Source organism: Denticeps clupeoides, chromosome 9, assembly GCF_900700375.1.
Source record: "Denticeps clupeoides chromosome 9, fDenClu1.1, whole genome shotgun sequence".
In the NCBI taxonomy this organism is placed as follows: domain Eukaryota; kingdom Metazoa; phylum Chordata; class Actinopteri; order Clupeiformes; family Denticipitidae; genus Denticeps; species Denticeps clupeoides.
Genome location: NC_041715.1, coordinates 20143415 through 20162765, shown reverse-complemented (window position 1 = coordinate 20162765; position 19351 = coordinate 20143415). Strand labels below are relative to the sequence as shown.

Genomic DNA, 19351 nt, shown 5'->3' with positions numbered 1-19351 from the left:
AAAGGCCACAAACCTGATTTAGAGGCACTGGGAGAGAAATCATTCAAATGTGATTCCAATCTGAAAAGACAGCACTGCCAAAAAATAGTCACTACTGTGGACACTAATAAGAATGTAGAAGTAACATCTAGAGTTATGTTTCTCAACATCAATTATAGTGTAACATTATAGGGTTTCTTTGTGTACAAAATGTATCTAAATTGTATATAAAAGGCTGACATATTTCAACCATATTCACATATTCAAACACAAGATATACATTTACGCATACTATTTTATTTTAATTTACAATTTCCATTCAACAGCTATGCTGAAACGAGAGGTTTTGTGATATTCAAGAAAAAATTGTCAGGCTGCGCAAAGGTTCTGAAGCACTGAGCTTTTTCCAACGTGGAGGTCGACTCACATTCCTGGCCTCCCCAAGAGGCTCTTGAGTCAGATCTGAATGTGATGCCTTTAATGAGGCAACAAAGGCGGTCTGATTAGCAATTAGCTATGAAGTGCCAAATGTGCACTCTGGAGCAGTGGGCTAATTGAATGGATTCCCGCTGTTTGTCTGCAGGAGCAGGCTGGGTAAGGTCAGTCGAAATCAGGTTAGAAAAAGGTCCGTGCTCCTCCATGGTTTGCTCTCCATTAGCATTTCACACAGCTTCAGAAGGCCACTCATCACAATGGCTCATTCACCAGCGAGTACCTTGAAGTACACGGCCGCAATCCTGGGCCAAGTCTGAGCCGCAACGATGCCGCTTGTTTTCACTAGATGAAAACGTCCGTACGCGTAGCACTCTTCTGTGCGAGCGAACATCCGGCCTGAGCCGCCTTTCACCGACCGCAACCGGTGACAATGTAGGTAAACATTAGCATAATGATTAGCATTTGCTAATCCTTCCCCCCATTATTTCCCATATCACCCGGCAACCCCACTTTTTGTCTCTGCTGTTTCCCCAGAGGAGGAGCTCAACTTGGAGCAGAGCCAGTGGGAGGACATACATGTCATCACCGGGGCGGTGAAGATGTTTTTCAGAGAGCTGCCGGAGCCCCTGTTCCCCTTTCGCTTCTTTGAGCCATTTGTGGAGGCCATAAGTGAGTATTGATATTCTGACGCCATTGAACAATGAATGATGGATGAAACGGATGGAGGGGGTTTAGAAGATGATCAAACTGAAGTTTTCCTTAAAATGAAAGAGGTGAAAATTAATTTTGGTGAAAAATTAATTTTCGACTGCGACTGCTACAGACCACAGTATTGCAAATATTTCAAAGTATACAATGAACCAATAGGCAAATATTGCAAACATAACCAAATATTACACATTTATGTCTTTAACATAAAATATGTGTAACTGGTAGGGTGAAGGTGTGCAAATGAGTGACTGACAAAAGAAATGAGTGACTGTTTAAAGAAAAGACCCATTAAAAAAAAGAGCAATAAAGTAAAAAAAGTGAAAGGTGAAAATTAATCTCTTTCAGGCTGGGGAAAAGTCTCTCAGCCAAGAGGGTCGTGGTTCAGTAGATAGGAACTACTTCTCATCTTATAAAAAGCATGAGCTATGATCAATGGGAGATTTTACAGGCCCGTGGGTAAAGCTATGGCCTGCGTTCCAGACAGAACCTACACTGGGATCTCCTCTTCTTGGATCGTATTTAGGTGACCAAATGCCACCGCAGAGTTCCCACTTGCCGGTGGACTCTGTGAAAGGAACATATGCTCATGTTATCACACCTTAGGGCCCATCTGTCTCTAGCCTTAGGCAACATCACTGTGGGGGCCCAAGAAATGCTTAAGCGTATGCTGAAATCTATCGATAAGAGTAAAATTTATGCTGCGTAATTAGCCCAACCTGCATTATGTTACAATGGAATGCAAATGAAAAGTGAAAGTGAAGAGACTGTCATTGTGATACACAGCACACAACGAAATGTGACCTCTGCTTTTACATTTACAGTGTTTACCAGACGCCCTTATCCAGAGCGACTTACAATCAGTAGTTACATGGACAGTCCTCCCGGAGACACTCTTGGTTAAGTGTCTTGCTCAGGGACACAATGGTAGTAAGTGAGATTTGAACCTGGGTCTTCTGGTTCATAGGCGAGTGTGTTACCCACTAGGCTCCTACCACCCATCAGCAGAGCAGTGGGCAGTCATGACAGGCTCCCAGGGAGCAGTGTATGGGGTGGGTGGTTTGCTCAGTGGCACCTCAGTGGATTCTTGGAGATTTTGGAATTCGAACCTTCTGATTTTGGGTCCATTTTCTTTACCCGCTAGGCAACTTCAATAGAATAGAGCTGAACTGAACTTAGGGAAGAACCATACACACATTTTATAATAACCTGCATCTGTAGAACAACAATTTTGGTTGATTGACACCCATCAGTACTCCATGCATATCTTTCTGAATTAACTGCAGGTTGGTTGAGCCGACCAGCAGAAAACATTCATGGGCTTCTGTCCTCATTAGCGTCCCTTATGTGTTGCACTTTTATTGGATGAATAAGCTACTGGCCAACCATCATTAGCGATTTAGAATGCAAGTTACAGTGAGTTGTGTGTTGAAGGATCAATTTGATTATCATCACGCTATTCTGACTGCCCCTCTGAAGGGGTGGCATTAGCTAAGGGTCCTTTGGACACCTCCTTAGGGATGGAGGGGGGTGTCTCTGCATAGGGAAGAATCACATTATTGGCTGGCTACTTATACAGGGAGTGCAGAATTATTAGGCAAATGAGTATTTTGTCCACATCATCCTCTTCATGCATGTTGTCTTACTCCAAGCTGTATAGGCTCGAAAGCCTACTACCAATTAAGCATATTAGATGATGTGCTCTCTGTAATGAGAAGGGGTGTGGTCTAATGACATCAACACCCTATATCAGGTGTACATAATTATTAGGCAACTTCCTTTCCTTTGGCAAAATGGGTCAAAAGAAGGACTTGACAGGCTCAGAAAAGTAAAAAATAGTGAGATATCTTGCAGAGGGATGCAGCACTCTTAAAATTGCAAAGCTTCTGAAGCGTGATCATCGAACAATCAAGCGTTTCATTCAAAATAGTCAACAGGGTTGCAAGCGTGTAGAAAAACCAAGGCGCAAAATAACTGCCCATGAACTGAGAAAAGTCAAGCGTGCAGCTCCCAAGATGCCCCTTGCCACCAGTCTGGCCATATTTCAGAGCTGCAACATCACTGGAGTGCCCAAAAGCACAAGGTGTGCAATACTCAGAGACATGGCCAAGGTAAGAAAGGCTGAAAGACAACCACCGATGAACAAGACACACAAGCTGAAACGTCAAGACTGGGCCAAGAAATATCTCAAGACTGATTTTTCTAAGGTTTTATGGACTGATGAAATGAGAGTGAGTCTTGATGGGCCAGATGGATGGGCCCGTGGCTGGATTGGTAAAGGGCAGAGAGCTCCAGTCCGACTCAGACGCCAGCAAGGTGGAGGTGGAGTACTGGTTTGGGCTGGTCCGACTGCCAGTTTCTGGAAGACACCTTCTTCAAGCAGTGGTACAGGAAGAAGTCTGCATCCTTCAAGAAAAACATGATTTTCATGCAGGACAATGCTCCATCACACGCGTCCAAGTACTCCACAGCGTGGCTGGCAAGAAATGGTATAAAAGAAGGAAAACTAATGACATGGCCTCCTTGTTCACCTGATCTGAACCCCATTGAAAACCTGTGGTCAATCATCAAATGTGAGATTTACAAGGAGGGAAAACAGTACACCTCTCTGAACAGTGTCTGGGAGGCTGTGGTTGCTGCTGCTCGCAATGTTGATGGTGAACAGATCAAAACACTGACATAATCCAAGGATTTTGAGTGTCCTTGCAAAGAAAGGTGGCTATATTGGTCTCTGATTTGTTTTTGTTTTGTTTTTGAATGTCAGAAATGTATATTTGTGAATGTGGAGATGTTATATAGGTTTGACTGGTAAAAATAAATAATTGAAATGGGTATATATTTGTTTTTTGTTAAGTTGCCTAATAATTATGCACAGTAATAGTCACCTGCACACACAGATATCCCCCTAAAATAGCTAAAAATAAAAACAAAACTAAAAACTACTTCCAAAAACATTCAGCTTTGATATTAATGAGTTTTTTGGGTTCATTGAGAACATGGCTGTTGTTCAATAATAAAATGATTCCTCAAAAATACAACTTGCCTAATAATTCTGCACTCCCTGTATGCATGCACACGAATGCTTGTGTTTTAAAATCTGCACATCCGGAATCATGGAATAAAAATGGAGCACTTGATAGTGGCATTTACTATAGCACCCTACTGCTACATCGTTTACTCCCATTTACCCTCCATGGTATGTACGTTTAATTCCAGAGCTGGCTGGTAGGGGTTGTGGGACTGTTCTCATCCTGTGGTTGAGTTCAGGTTTTTGGAAGGTGGTGGGGTAGCAGCTGTGTTTGCCTGCCTGGACTTCTGGCTTGACTGTGCTCCAATATATTATTCATAGTGCCCTGAATAAGAGCCGGGCTCTCTGGCCACCTGTCTCGCCTGCTAGCCTGTTCACTGCAGCCGACACCTACATGCAGGAAGGGGAGATTTATTAATCCACAAGCAGTTTGTCACTTCTTTCTTGTTTCATTATTAGCACTTGAAGTGCTGGTTGTCATCATCATGATCATAATCTACATTTTATATATGCGTACTTACTTTATATTCAATAACTCTGTAGAATTGTGAGTGCAGAAGTGTGTAATGTTTCAGAACAATCATTGACATAAAAGTTAGCTGTCTGGTAAAATAGCTGTCTGAAATGCAAAAATACATTCAGTCTCTATATTCCATCAAGGAGCTTTTCACGTTCAATAAAATGCAGCTGCAACCTTCTAAGACTTGTTTTTCATGAACCAAAAGCATTGAGAGACGTTTAAGATCTTAATCATAACCTGCAGGACTATTTGCACTGTGCTAATATTTGTCTTGACTGGGCAAATACTAAGGCAGCAAACTAAGCCTGGAGATGACGTTGCGCAGCGAGCTTTACTCGAGCAAACCCGCCTAGTCTTTGAAATTGGATTTTATACGCCGCTTTTCAGGAAATTCTACTACTGTACAATACTGCAAAATAAAGCCACCAGTGCAGTCTGACAGCCAATGTCTTTTGGCTGCTTTCAAACACGATTTTTCTAATACTGCCAACCCTTCCCTGTTGTTTTATAAATTACTCTGAAATCAATAGTATCCCTTTTGTAGATTAAAAGTAAATGAGAAAATAAATTATTTCTTTCTACAATGTGTTACAGTCACTCACTAATCACACTAAGTACATTATTAATAATAATAAAGTGTAGTTTAAGACCGAGAGTGAACAGTATCATGTTCCCAACATCAATGTTCACCATGTAATATGTATATTTCTCAAGCATTTGCAAATACTGGAACATGGGTGTATTTAAGAATGAATTCGGTTTTATAGAAGCCCTACAGGGAGAAGCCAGAATGCTGTAATTATCTCTTGTCATAACAGATCATAAATCACACATTTCCCTTAGAGTTTCACAATATCCTGGCTCACATGGGAGCCTGAAATGAAAGCTTATGTGACAAATGCTTATTTCAGCTAAAAAGTGAGTAAAGTTGCTAGACATAGCAGAATAGCAGACTAGTGAGGTGCTATGACTAGGGTGCTCAAGTGTCACACTTTGTAGATTATTTGAAAGTTGAAGGTTGCACCAGTTGCACTGATGTTCCACACAGGCGTTCTACTCATCCCACATTTTGTCTTTTACATTTTACATTTAAGGCATTTGGCAGACGCCCTCATTCAGAGCAACTTACAACGTGCTTTCATGATACCATCGATGAAGAGATCAGTTCTGGTTCATTAGGACCCCCAACTATGAATACAATCTTTTTATTCACTATGTTGTAGATTCTGTACATACGTTAGACAATAAGAAAGTTACAAGTTCATCTAAATATTCTCTAAAGAGGAAGTTCTTGAGCTGTCATTTGAAAATACTCAATGACTGAGCTGTTCTGACCTCGAGGGGAAGTTCATTCCACCACCGAGGGGCCAAGACGGAGAAGAGTCTAGATGAGCGTATTCCTTTTACCTTCAGAGATGGAGGGTACAGTACTGGAGGTTCGGAGTATATGAGGTACAGTGCGAGGTGTAATAAGGATGGTGCTACTCCATGTTTGGCTTTGTAGGCCAGCATCAGTATTTTGAACCTGATGCGTGCAGCTACTGGGAGCCAGTGGAGGGAACGTAGCAGAGGGGTGGTGTGGGAGAATTTGGGAAGGTTGAAGATCAGTCGTGCTGCTGCATTTTGTATGAGTTGTAGAGGTTGGATGGTACTTAGAGGTTGACCAGCTAGAAGGGAGTTACAGTAGTCTAGTCGTGAGGTTACTAAGGACTGAACCAGTAGTTGGGTGGCCTGTGTTGACAGATAAGGGCGGATTCGTCTGATATTGTAGAGAAGGAATCTACATGAGCGGGAAAGATTGCTGATGTGAGTCGAGAAGGAGAGTTGGTTGTCTATTGTTACTCCAAGGGCTGTTGTAGAAGGAGAGAGCTGTGAGTTGTCCAGGTAAATAGCAAGATCTTGATGTGGTGAAGAATCTGCTGGAATGAATATTAGTTCAGTTTTGGTGGGATTGAGTTGGAGGTGATGGGCTGCCATCCAAGATGAAATATCAGTTAGACATGCAGAGATTTTGGAAGCAGCATGTAGATCTGAGGGAGGAAAAGAGAAGATGAGTTGTGTCGTCGGCATAGCAGTGGTAGGATAATCCATGTGAGGAAATGACCTCATCAAGTGATCTGAAAAATCATTTATTGCTTTAGTCTTAAAATATGGTAATTTTCTGGTCCCCCAAAACAAGCCGGAACTCAATCTGATGGCAGTCTGAGTATAGACTCTGTCATCTGAGGGAGGGTGTCTTCTTTGAAACAGCAAAGCTAAATATGCATGCTGAGGCCTAATACAGTAATATGATATATTAATGACACTGTCCTGGCCATCTGTCCTGAATAGAGGATGAGGGGAACATCTCCAATATGTTAGCCACCAATGGCAAAGTAATTAGCGAGTGCTGTCCTCCACGCCAGCAGTGATAACCAGATTAAATATTTTAAAGGCCGACTGCCACAGAGTTTTACAGTCTCAGGAAGAGCAAAGGCCTTTGCTTGTTTGCATAACCATGGGCTGAGATGAGCTGCTCCAGTCTGTACGAAAGATAATGACTTTTTTTTTTGTGCCATCTTGTTTTTATTAGCCAGAATAAGATTGTGCCTAATTGGCCATGATGACAGAGTAAGGAAGTGCTAACGGACCAAACCAATCAAACCAGCAGGCTTTACCTACAGCAGAAGGTCAGGGCTTGCTCCCAGAATGTGTTTGCTGTCTGTGCCCGCCTGGCAGACATGGCATGCAGTTCCGGCATCTGCTAGCCACGTTCCTCTGCCAGCTCGGTGTGTGCATGCAGACATCTGCTCCGACTGTGCCCAGGGGAAACCCTCCGTTTGTACAGCAGATTAGGATCTTTCCTGTCATTCCATGATCATGCCGCTGAACGAGTATGTGTCCACTGGATCAACTGCAAGGTTAAGAATGTCTGGTAATAATCACATTTGCTATCATAACTTTGCTCAATTCTGGCTGAAAGTTACATAAACTAATGATGCGGACAGTATGAAAAGTGTGAGTGAAAGCTGATGAATAACTTGACGCGCATCACCACTGATGGATGCAGCAACTTTCATAAGGTCAGAGGTCATAGAAGAAACCAAGGTGGGAGAGGGGTAGGTTAATCGACCATTTTCTTAAAAGTCACAGGTCATTTCATGTCCTCGGGTTTAAAGCTTCTCAGTCCTCCTGCGTCTGGGGAGACGGGGGTCATGGGGTCAGTGATTTGAGTTCAGATTACAGCATAACAGCCTCTAATGGGATCGAGCTATTAGACATCATTATGTTCTACGCCTCTCAGTTGCCTATTAAGTGTCCTGGAAGTCACAGTGGCCACAAAACATCAGTCTGACACACTCAGTTATACACACACACACATTCATATATTTCTGAAGATTTAGAGAAAGGATTGCATTAAATCTTCATTATATGCACTAAACTGTTCCCAAGACAAAGACCAAATCAAACCCTACGTTAACCTGAACCTCAGCAATACTTTTAGTTAAATATATTTTAAATAATTTTTTTGGCTGAAAATTGAATAAATCAGGCACCAAATGCTGGTGTTTCTCTTCCCGATGCAGAATCAAAGGATGCCAAGCAGAAGGTGCAGGCTGTGAAGAAACTGATTCACCAGCTCCCCAAGCCAAACCATGACACCATAAAGCTGCTCTTCAGACACTTGCAAAAGTAAGATATTATCCAAAAATTGTCCAAGAAAGATTTCGATGTGTTTCCCCAACAATACATTCAGAGTATAGCACGCTTTTTAAAAATATATTGTCCCAGTTGCGTTAATTTAAAAGCCCATTGGTCTGACTGTTCATTTTCTGCACATAACTGATGCAGCAGCTGCATAATGCTCTCAGATGTCCACTGAGGACCACCATGAGTGGGTAGCTTGTTGTGCTGGGTGGCCTGGCTAGGTGAAAATGTGCTGACGAACTTTTAACACCGTCAAAGACAGATGACTAAAAATACTGGTGACAAATGTCTACTGTGTGTATAGACAAATGGAGACGCGGATTCCCCTTTTTTACGGTCGGTTTAATGAAGTGGCCCAACCCATGGGAGTAGGATGAGGTTTCAGCCTAATCATGACATATCACAGGTTTAAAACTTGTAACTACTAATGCAGACACTCCAAAACCAAATAACCAAATTCTCACATACAGTATAGATTGAATGTAATGAGTCTCCGCCCAACCCGTCACACTATATAGAGAACACTGGTGTGTGAACACACAACACAGTCATAGCATTTCTGGCACTGTCCACTGGGCCATATGGCTAACTCCGCTTCCCAGGGGGGGTGTCTCATCCCATTTTACCCCTACGCACATTTACCACCCTGCAAACAGGGCCAGGGAACTCATTTCAGATTGATGAGCGCAGGCCAACCCCCTTCCCCTCTCCCAGTGGAACATGCCCTTTGGCTCTTGTGCTGAAGTCTGTTTGGTTTTGCATGCCAGCTTCATCACAGAGAATGGAACGTGAGCCACGCCTTTCTGCTGAAACGCCTGTTCCGACGAACAGCTGAGGAGGGAGTCATGCCTAACTTATACAAAACCTTCTTCAAATTAAGCTTCTGCTTCTTTACAGTATATTTTGAATAAAATCACAATGAAATGTGGTTTCTTGATCATGTTGAAAAGTTAGACTGGCTGTATTTTACCAGAACTATTACAGATGAAGCATGTTTTAGGTGTTCATGGGAGAGACTCCTTGGGGCGGGGCACTGTAGGAGAATGGAGAAGAAAAGGGAGGAAGGGAGATGGGGAGAGGGCTGTGAGAGCCGTCAATCATGTCTACAAGCTCCACCCCTTTTCAACTGCGTTCATAAACACACAGGACTGCGAATGTAACGACACTGCATTTTAATGGCATCCCACTTTTTATTTCTGTAAGTTCAGAAGGCATGAAGAACATGAGCCCACACTACACTTCTTCCACAGCCCTGCATGCAGCGCGCTGCCCAAGTTAGTCCAAGCGACAAAGTAAATCCAAGCTGGTTCCTTGCCTGCTTGCCATTAGAATAAGTGGGGCAATGTGAGCGTAGATCGCGGTGCCTGGATCGTGGCTTCTGGGACCACACCCCTGTAACTGATGTGGTTCCCGGTTCTTTTTTTTTCCTTTTTTTAACACATTCTGCCTCTTTCTTGACTGAGGACGCTGATTTTAACAGCCCACAAAAAGAAGGATGAGGAATCTGGAGAAGCGGGATAGATTGGGTGGGAGGGGGGTTAGAGAATGAAAAGGCGGAGGACGGCCTAGATCTGCAAAACGCAGCCATTCTACAGCTATTGCCGGTCATTGTGCGTTAGGAGAAGGTAGAGCACCAACCTGGCAATCTGGTACGCCGGGTTCCATGAACGTTTTATTTCGTTTCAAGCCTGGCTTGCACTGTGGCACTGGTGCAAATGGCTGGGGGGGTGTTTTGGATTCCTTCGGGATCCTTTCAATCTGGTTTGGTCCTGCAGGCACGGCGTAGGAGTCTGAGGGGGCTTTGTTGTGGGCTCCTTCTGGTTCTCCCTCTGCACCTTGTCCGTGTTGCCTGGATTCAATAACCGGCTGTGTACTCGCGTTGTGATGGTGTGGTCAAGGAAACCAGCGTACCGTCACACATCCAGTCTATTTCTGCCTGCTTTTGCGGGTGTTTTTGACGCCGACGCCGCAAAGTCCCCATTTACCACAGGGGGCTTTGAAGGGCCGTGGCTCTGTTTCACTCTGCCGCTAATTCACGGTCCTCATTACCACGTTTTGGAAAGTAAACTTCTCTGATTTAAAGTAAAATACAAGTCACAGGGGGGCAATCGTGTCTCTTGCTGTTAGGCTGTGGAGAAGGTAGACAAGATGAATCCGATTTTCAGTGTCATTTCCCTGTCATCTATCCGCCCTTTTATAGAACATAGCAATAAAACATTCCAGAAGCAGCTGACCCGGGCCCGCGTATTGCCACGATGAGGGCGCCACCTCAGAGCCATGCCCCCAACCGCCCCCCTCCACCACCTCCATTTATTCTCCGCCCCAATTAGCCTTTCCTGGTACGGCGCGCTAATTAATAACCATTGGCATCTCGAGCCCACACATGCCAGGAGTGTCAGGGATTGGTCGGACGCACCCGAGCATGCCTGAAACCGCTGCCGGTCATCTGCGGCCAACAGTCATGCCACACGCACAGCCCAAGATGCTGTGGCCGGCTAATTGATAATGCTCTAATGGGTCGAGTGCCTAATGAAGCAGAGCGGCCAGCTTCGCTGAGTAGGTGAACGCGGCGTGCGGGACGCCTACAGCGCTGAGCCGCCGTCACCGCCGGAAATATTAGGACAGCAGCAGGGGAGAACTGTGACGCGCAGAGCGCGGCAGGCCTTTGGACGTTTGACCTCCAGATTCGCTAATGACATAATGAGCGCGGCCTCTCCTCCAGATCTCGGCCCAGTCCCACCACGGAGGTGAACCCTCGCAACTTTCAGAATGTAATGGACCTGCTGTCTTGGAACCGGATCTGACAGGACACCTTCAGAGGATATGGTTGCAGGTGGTTTTAATGTTGTGGCTCATTGGCAAATCCGACAAATGTTAAATAAAGGTGCATTATCGACTGTGACCGGTCGCCATGGAAGTTTATATTGTTTATCCTGAACTGGAAGGTCAGTGCTGCTGTTGCCATCATTAAACACTTTAATCACCACACAATCACATTTTTGAAGGGGTAAAGAGCTTTTCCGCTTCTTTAAGGAACAGACAACTGCATTATAAAAATCTACACTAATCACCGCTGTTGAGGGTGCTCACACTCAGTCTGTCTTGGTCATTAAAATAGAATAATTTGTCATTTAAAAAAAAAAAAAAAAAAAAATCTGCAGCGGCCAGCAATGTGAAATTGCTTATAACTTACGTGCATAGGAGGCTTTTCCAAATAAAAAAAAAAAAGATTTATGGTGCAAAATAAACACTTCTGAAATTGAATCACCTTATTTTAGATCATTACAGGGCCATTAGCAAGGGCGGCAGAGATGCTTACCTCATGCAGTCCTAATTAAGTTAAAATGCTGATGGCGAGTGCACAGGGGCCGCGGCAGCACAGAAGTTAATTGCTCACATTAACGGGGAATTATGGTAAGAACTTGTTTAACGGGCTGGCCCTTGAAACCCTGTTGCGCTGATTATGTGGGTCTCGGTAACAACCCCTCCCCACCCTTAAAATAGCCTCCTAATGCTTATTAACTCAAATATATACACACATGGGTGGGATTGACTTGTGCTAATCAATGCAGTTAGTGTCACAATAACACACACACACAAACCTTTTTCATGTATGCAGGCTCTATAATGCGCCTAAATGGCTCATTAATGATGTTCTATTAAGAAACTGCCTACAATGAAACTCCCACCTGAAACCGCCTTCCGCGTCTGGAATCAGTTATCCCAAAAAAAAAAAAAAAATTCAATCCTGACAATAACGTTGTGCAACTGACCCACAAGCAGCCCCCTTTAGCAGCTATTATCTTTCTGGAAGGATGGGAGGCAGGATTCCAGCATCCTTGCAGGCCCCACCCTACGAGAGACCCCCGGAGCCGGCTCCTCCAGCGAGCGGGTTGCCCCATATTGATCGTGTCTGTACTCCCGCCAAACCTCAGGACTGCGAGGACACGTCCAAGTCCTCTCACAGAGCCTGCGGAACCCATGCACGAGTCCTCAGATACACTCTCCGTTCAGCCATTTGCAGATCACTTTCTGTCTCCCAATGTGCTAGCTTTTATAAGATGAAATTACGGGGGAAGTTTGTGTAAATCTTTCCCTGTCTCTGTGGTGGGCGTGCTCTTTAAAAATGACAAGCTGTTTTTTTTTTAAGAAGCATAACAAAGTGAAAGTTACTGCCACGGCTGAAATGCTTCTTTCTGACAAACGTGGCAGAAGTTTAGCCAGGAAGGATCGGAGTATGATGTGTTTATGCTTTTCCAAAAGTGTTCTCTTGGTTTATGACTTTCATTTAAAATGCTCAGCTGATGGATCTCTTTTTGCAATTTTTGCAGAGTTCTAGCCCACTCTCGGAAAAACCTCATGTCCACCCAAGGCATCAGCATCGTCTTTGGCCCGACTCTCATGTGGCCAGAAATGGACTCAGGAAACATGGCGGTCAATATGATGTACCAAAACCAAATCATGGAGGTCATTCTCATTGATTGTCTGGAGATTTTTGGGGGAAATTAAATGTTAAGGATCTGAAGGGACAAGTACCTTCATGAATGTCTCTTTAAGGACTGATCAGTCGAGACAATTCAGATAGTAGTACAGATATGAAAAGGAAATAAACCATGACAATCGTGTAAATATTTCCATTTGTAAATACAGGAAACTTCATTGTGGAATGTGGGAAACATGAATACCAGGTCATTGCATTTATTTTTTTTAACGTGAGATTTAGTGTGGATTTCCAAAAACTGACCACCCCTGTATATGTCTACATATAAAAAAACATAAAGAACAGGAGGTGGAGGTGAGTTGTCCTTTTACTGTAAAACTTGTGTTGTTTAGTTTGCTTTTTATTCCTTTTTGTATTAAACTGGTACCAAACCCTTTCACTTGCATTCATTTTTTCTAAATAGTATTACAATATTAAGGTGGTACACATTAGATATGAAAATACATATAATTACAGCCACTGGCGTTTTAATAGGTGAAAGTGGTTGCTGTGTATGACTGACAAAAACAAGCATAGCACACGATGACACGGTGAAATGTGTCCTCTGCATTTAACCCTGCATCACCCTTGGTGAGCAGTGGCCGCCCAGGGAGCCGTGTGTGGGGACGGTACCTTGATCAAGGAGACCTCAGTGGCACGCTTCCTTACCCGCTAGGCCACCGCCGCCCCTGGTACAACTAAGCTCTGTAAGTAGAAGGAGCTTGTTGACAGTATTTCAATTTATATAGAACTGATAGGCCTTGCATCCATGCAGAAAATGTGATGAAAGTATATTTGCATATTTTAATAATATTCACAGCTGATGAAGAGCAACACTAGTTTGCTGTAAAAATAAATGATGAAACCCGGAATCTTTCCTCCTACCTTCTTATACACAGCTCTTCAGTGCATTCTCCTGAAAAAAATCCTTCCTGCAATTTCCGTGGCTGATTGTCCTCACCAAGCACTATTTCTCCAGCAGGTTAGCCGCAGAACATGCTACAAAATCACATGAAATACAGGCAGTGCTGATGAACACGGGAATTCACCGTTTTATCCACACTGTTATCTCACACTATAAATGCTATAAATCCTCTGATTCCGGACTAAAACATGCTCGACTAGAACACGGAAGCCTGGTCACAGCGTGAAATGTCTTCAGAGGACAAACTCTGGAGTGCAGTCATATATCGATCGGCAAATGTACTTCAGAAATGATTGATAACTGTCTGATTCTACGCTGGTTTCTAACCAGAATGGCACGGAGCTTTCAAACGCTCTCTCTTCCTGAAGCTAAGACTGGGACCACTGAAGACTCTCGGGCTGAGAGATAAGAGAAAGTCTGTAATTACAGGGAGTCGTCTCTTGACATCACATTCACTAAATCAGGCGTTTCATGCCTCAGCATTGTGGCCAGTAATGAAGAGGAGGGGGGGGGGGGGGGGGGGGGGGGTGACAGACCAAATTTTGCAGATCTGTGTTTCACTAAATCTCAACCGGAAAATAAAAGGGACACAAAAATGAGATCCAGCTTTGGGTGACCTCCCTCCTGGCACAGCAAGACACGTTTCTGAGGCCGTAACGAGCCCAGCAGGCCACCAAAAGCTTTCAGCACTACATTTCATTTAGCTGTGGGGCTGCAAGCCTCAGCACACAAAAAGCAACAGACGTCGACTTTCTGCACTCGGATCGGCTGCTTTTTGTCCATTAGGAGGGGACCAAAATGCAAAATGCAAAAAAAAAAAAAAAAAAAGAACCCCCCCCCCACTCCCTTCACAGATTCAGAAATATAGTACACTAGTTATCTTCTTTAACATCAGCAGATTTCAGGCAATGGCCGTAGATCACTAATGTCTGAGGATGGGAAGGCCTGCCTCTCCCCGCGTCCCTTTTGGAAGACCCGCATGGGAAAAATGGAAGCGTAACAATGCAGCGTCCCTGCGAAACGGCTGCCATGCAGAAACCCTCAGGCCCCATTAAAGCAGTGACTGTGCTCCAGAACAACATGGCAGCATATTGATAACATATGACTGTGTCACTTGAGGACAATGCTTCCTTAATCCCTCCTCTTTTCTTCTGTTTTCCATAGCAGCAGCAGCAACATCGTGAGATCAGACAGGTCCATATGCAAGATGTGGAATTGGCAGGGCGCTCGGTGCGAATGGTGACGCCGTCAGTTCTCTCTGAACTTCTCCGGTCTCTGCAGTGTCCTTCCTGCTGTATTTTCATTCAGCATTGCTCTGTTGAGAGTATAAAACGTACAATAACTGCATAACATGGCATCATGGGGGGAAAAAACATGATTAGAAAAGGGAAGATTCCTGCTGAAAAGTTCTCCCCACGCTGCAGTGATCCTTTTAAGTCCGTTCGTCACTGCTGAAGGTGTTCTGGGTCAAGCCAGACAAGAGCAACAAAGCCGCGCTCCTCGCTGAGGCATGAAATTAACGCCACTGCACCTCGCTGATAATACCGAATTTTTCACGCCGCCCCGAACCACCATTCCCAACTTTCTAATAACACACGGCACCATTCCCCTTTCCTCTCAAGCTCTATAACCAGCAGCATCCCACGTGCCACTGACACGCTTTACTACTTCGTTACTATATGTTACTATATGCTTGATATTATTTTATATTGCATGAGAAATCGAACATCTACTCCGTAATCAGTGCTAAAATCAGAGTTTTATTGCACTGAAACCATCGGCATGTTGACTGATGGCTGGCTGGCAGTGACAGCAAGGCGCCCTCTAGCCATCCGCTCTCCCCAAAACACACGCAAACAACGTTTCGCATCACACCTCTTTAATGCACATTATGGTAAATGTCTGTATTCATAACTTTCAACATTTGCACACACTGTTAACATGCCTCAGCTGTTAAAATGCGATGAAAAGTTCCTTTCTATCTATTGCTATTTTCAGGTGTATTTTAGTACACCCCTTAAGAACCGGAGCCCCGTCGCCTGCTCTCATTGTAAAAATGCAGGTCGCAAGTCTGTGAAGGTCTGTGAGCGATCTCGGTTAACTGGGGTGAGTTTTTGAGTGTTACAGACTACGGCCATTTTTCTCTGAAGGTTAGAGAAGAAACAAAAAATCCGATTTTCATTTGGGTTGAAATACCCGTTTAATTAAAATGATACTGAGACTTTTTATTTTTTTATTGTTTGAAAAAAAGATTTTAACAAATTATGTCATTCATTAAGGCAATGATTCAGCTGGAAGGATTCTTGGCATTTTCTTGGAGTGTCCTGTTGGTGACCCGAACCCTCTGAGGACCTCTGACCAAAATCAACAGGTCACGATTGTTCCAAAGCCGTGACAGCCTCCTGCTCCAACATTAAAGTGAGTCTGATGTCTGAGGGAAGGGAAATGGAGTGAAAGATGGGACTTCATTTCATCAAAGCGCTGGAGTGAATAAGCCTGGAAGGCCTCAACATGATTATATGTTTCTAATATTTCGCTGGGAGAGACAATACAGTCAGCGGCAAACCAGCGGCACCAATGATGCACCCATCTGGAATCCCACCCGAGCTGGAACTGGAGTGCCGCACGCCTCTCTTGTTTTACTACCGGCTATAAAGGCATTAATTACTGACCAGAGTTCACCCAGCCACTGCTGATAATGAGTCCCATGCACACGCACCAAATCACCAAGCAGTACTTTCCACCAGCACCAAGCTTCTTCAGAATATTTTTACACTGCATCCCCATGCAGTGGAGGCAACTGCGCCGCGGTGCCACCGGTGACGTCCCACGGTCTTATCGGAAAGCGCAGCAGCAGAATGAAACCGGCAGTGTGCAGAATTAGACAAATGGGGACGCGGGAAACAAATAAACCAAAAAAAAAAAAAGCCCGTCGCCACAGGCAGCACTGAACTGGATGCACCCCCACCAGCGCGCACAACCAAATCCAGACTCCTTTGAAGTCCACACTTGAGATAGACACCCCGCCTCCCCATCCCTACCCCTCAACAACAGCAGTGACAGAATCGTCCCTTCACCCTCTGGCCGTCTCTTCAAGAGGAATTTGCTAAAATATGCATATCCTTTATTTCTGAGATAGCAAAAATTCTTCTTCTTCTCACATGCAAACATCAAGACGCCGAGCCTCCTGCTACACCCGCGGCGTCATGGGCAATGATGCTGATATTCAAGACAAAAACTGATCTATAATCAATATCAAAGACAAAGTCGCACAACAAAAGCATAGCGACAAAGAAAGAATGTGATGGGGTGATAACATGCGCACACACAAACTGTCTAATCTGTAGAAGCGGGCTTCTGTAAGGCTGAACTTAAAGTCGATTCTTTTGGGTTTTAATTAAACCCATATCTTTTTAGATTTAAACAAAAACACACAAAAGACAAGAGCTATGCAAATGAACAAAGCCAAGAAAAAGCTCAGCAGTTTATAGGAGGTCGCAGTTAAGTTTTTATGTTTGTGGTGACATTTTGCAGGCTACATGGCTTTGTCACAAGAGTTATGACATCATCAGGGTCTGATCTCAGATCAGCGGAGAGACCAACAGAGAACACAGTAACACAATGATGGGCAAATTGCACAAAATTGGGAATTTCTATTTTAACTGGGAGATTACTGGCAACGCTGGTTGAAATGGGTCAATAGTCTTTTAAATTTAATTTCCAAAGGTCATAGGCTAACTTGCCCTAACCATGCCGAAAGTGCATGTTCAGTCAGAGTCATTTCGCCCACATAGCTCTTCCTGTCACACAGCCCTGTGTGCTTGGACCAGGCTCGCTAGGCTTGTGAATAATAAGAATAATTTCAAATGCAAATGTGGCACAAAACATATTGCTACACAAACTCAGGCTCAGGGCAAGTGCAGAATTAGGAGTGATGTGCGCAATTTACAGTTGTCATGCAAGCTGCCAAACAACTTTTTATTCAATTTGCACAGTGACTGGGCTAAGCGCAGATTCATCATCAATATTTGTGGTTTTTAAAAGGTCAGACGCTGATGCGTATGCATAATCAAGTATTCATAAGCCCCTGTTGCACTTGGAAACCAGTAATATGTCAGGTAAAAAGAATACCGGCCGCCATTTACACAAACATGGAACCTTTGATGGGTTCTTATGGCGATCACAACAAATTATGTATAATTCACCAGGCAGCAAATTAATATTAATAAAAAAAAGAGCCTAAACACAGAGAGGAGATACGTCTTTGTTTCCTTTAGTTGCTTTACTCTATTTAGATGGTGGTGTTACATCATAAAGGTCACTAGTCAAGCCAGGTATAGATTTACAGGTTTCTTTTTACATTTACGGCATTTATCCTTAACCTGAGCACATTTCAATCAGTAGTGACAGTGACAATCCCCCTGGAGACACTCAGGGTAAAGTGTCTCATTCAGGAACACAATGGGGTTTGAACTTGTGACTTTAGGTCCATAAGGCTACTACCACCCCGGTTGACAGATTTGTTCCTATATTACCGATATAATGTAACAATATACACTGCTCAAAAAAATTGAATATAATCCTAGATCTGAATGAATGAAATATTCTTATTAAATACTTTACATAGATGAATATGCTGACAACAAAATCACACAAAAATAATCAATAGAAATCAAATTTATCAACCCATGGAAGTCTGGATTTGGAATCACACCAAAAATGAAAAAAGAAATATACACTACAGGCTGATCCAACTCTGATGTAATTGTCCTTAAAACAAGCCAAGATGAGGCTCTGTAAAGTGTGTGACCTCCACGTGCCTGTATGACCTCCCTACAACGCCTGGTCATGCTCCTGATGAGGTGTCGGATGGTCTCTTGAGGGATCTCTTTCCAGACTTGGAAGAAAGCATCCACCAACTTCTGGACAGTCTGTGGTGCAACGTGGGGCTCTGGCAGTGCTCCTCCTGTTCCTCCTTGCACACTCCCGGAGTTAGCGGTCCTGCTGCTGGGTTGTTGCCCTCCTACGGATACACAGCAGCACAGCACACGGTGCACACAGTGAAATTTGTCCTCTGCATTTAACCCATCACCCTGAGTGAGCAGTGGGCAGCCATGACCAGCGCCCGGGGAGCAGTGTGTGGGGACGGTGCTTTGCTCAGTGGCACCTCAGTGGCACCTTGGCAGATCGGGATTCGAACCGGCAACCTTCTGATTACGGGGCCGCTTCCTTAACCGCTAGGCCACCACTGTCTCCTGGTAGCACCTCCATGCTCTGGACACTACGCTGACAGACACATCAAACATTCTTTCCACAGCTCACATTGACGTGCCATCCTGGATGAGCTGGACAACCTGAGCCACTTGTGTGGGTTGTAGACTCCGTCTCATGCTACCACCAGAGTGAAAGCACCACCAGCGTTCAAAAGTGACCAAAACATCAGCCAGATAGCATAGGAACTGAGAACACCTACTGAGAACACCTACAGAACCAAACCTTTATTTCATTTGACTTCAAGCAATATATTATTATCTTAATATTTAATGACGTAATGATGACGCAATATTTAATGATGTAATTTTTTATCAT

At 44.0% G+C, this 19351-nt stretch overlaps 1 protein-coding gene across 1 annotated transcript in view; it reads left to right on the top strand.

Annotated features, from left to right (window-relative positions):
* Window positions 1–13234, top strand: part of arhgap15 (Rho GTPase activating protein 15) — a 34874-nt gene extending 21640 nt beyond the window's left edge. The window contains exons 12-14 of the mRNA XM_028991816.1: window positions 949–1083; window positions 8237–8342; window positions 12689–13234. Coding sequence (XP_028847649.1) covers window positions 949–1083; window positions 8237–8342; window positions 12689–12866 — 419 coding nt within the window. The 3' untranslated portion in view covers window positions 12867–13234. The remainder of the gene's footprint in view (window positions 1–948; window positions 1084–8236; window positions 8343–12688) is intronic.
* The last annotated feature ends 6117 nt before the right edge of the window (window positions 13235–19351 follow it).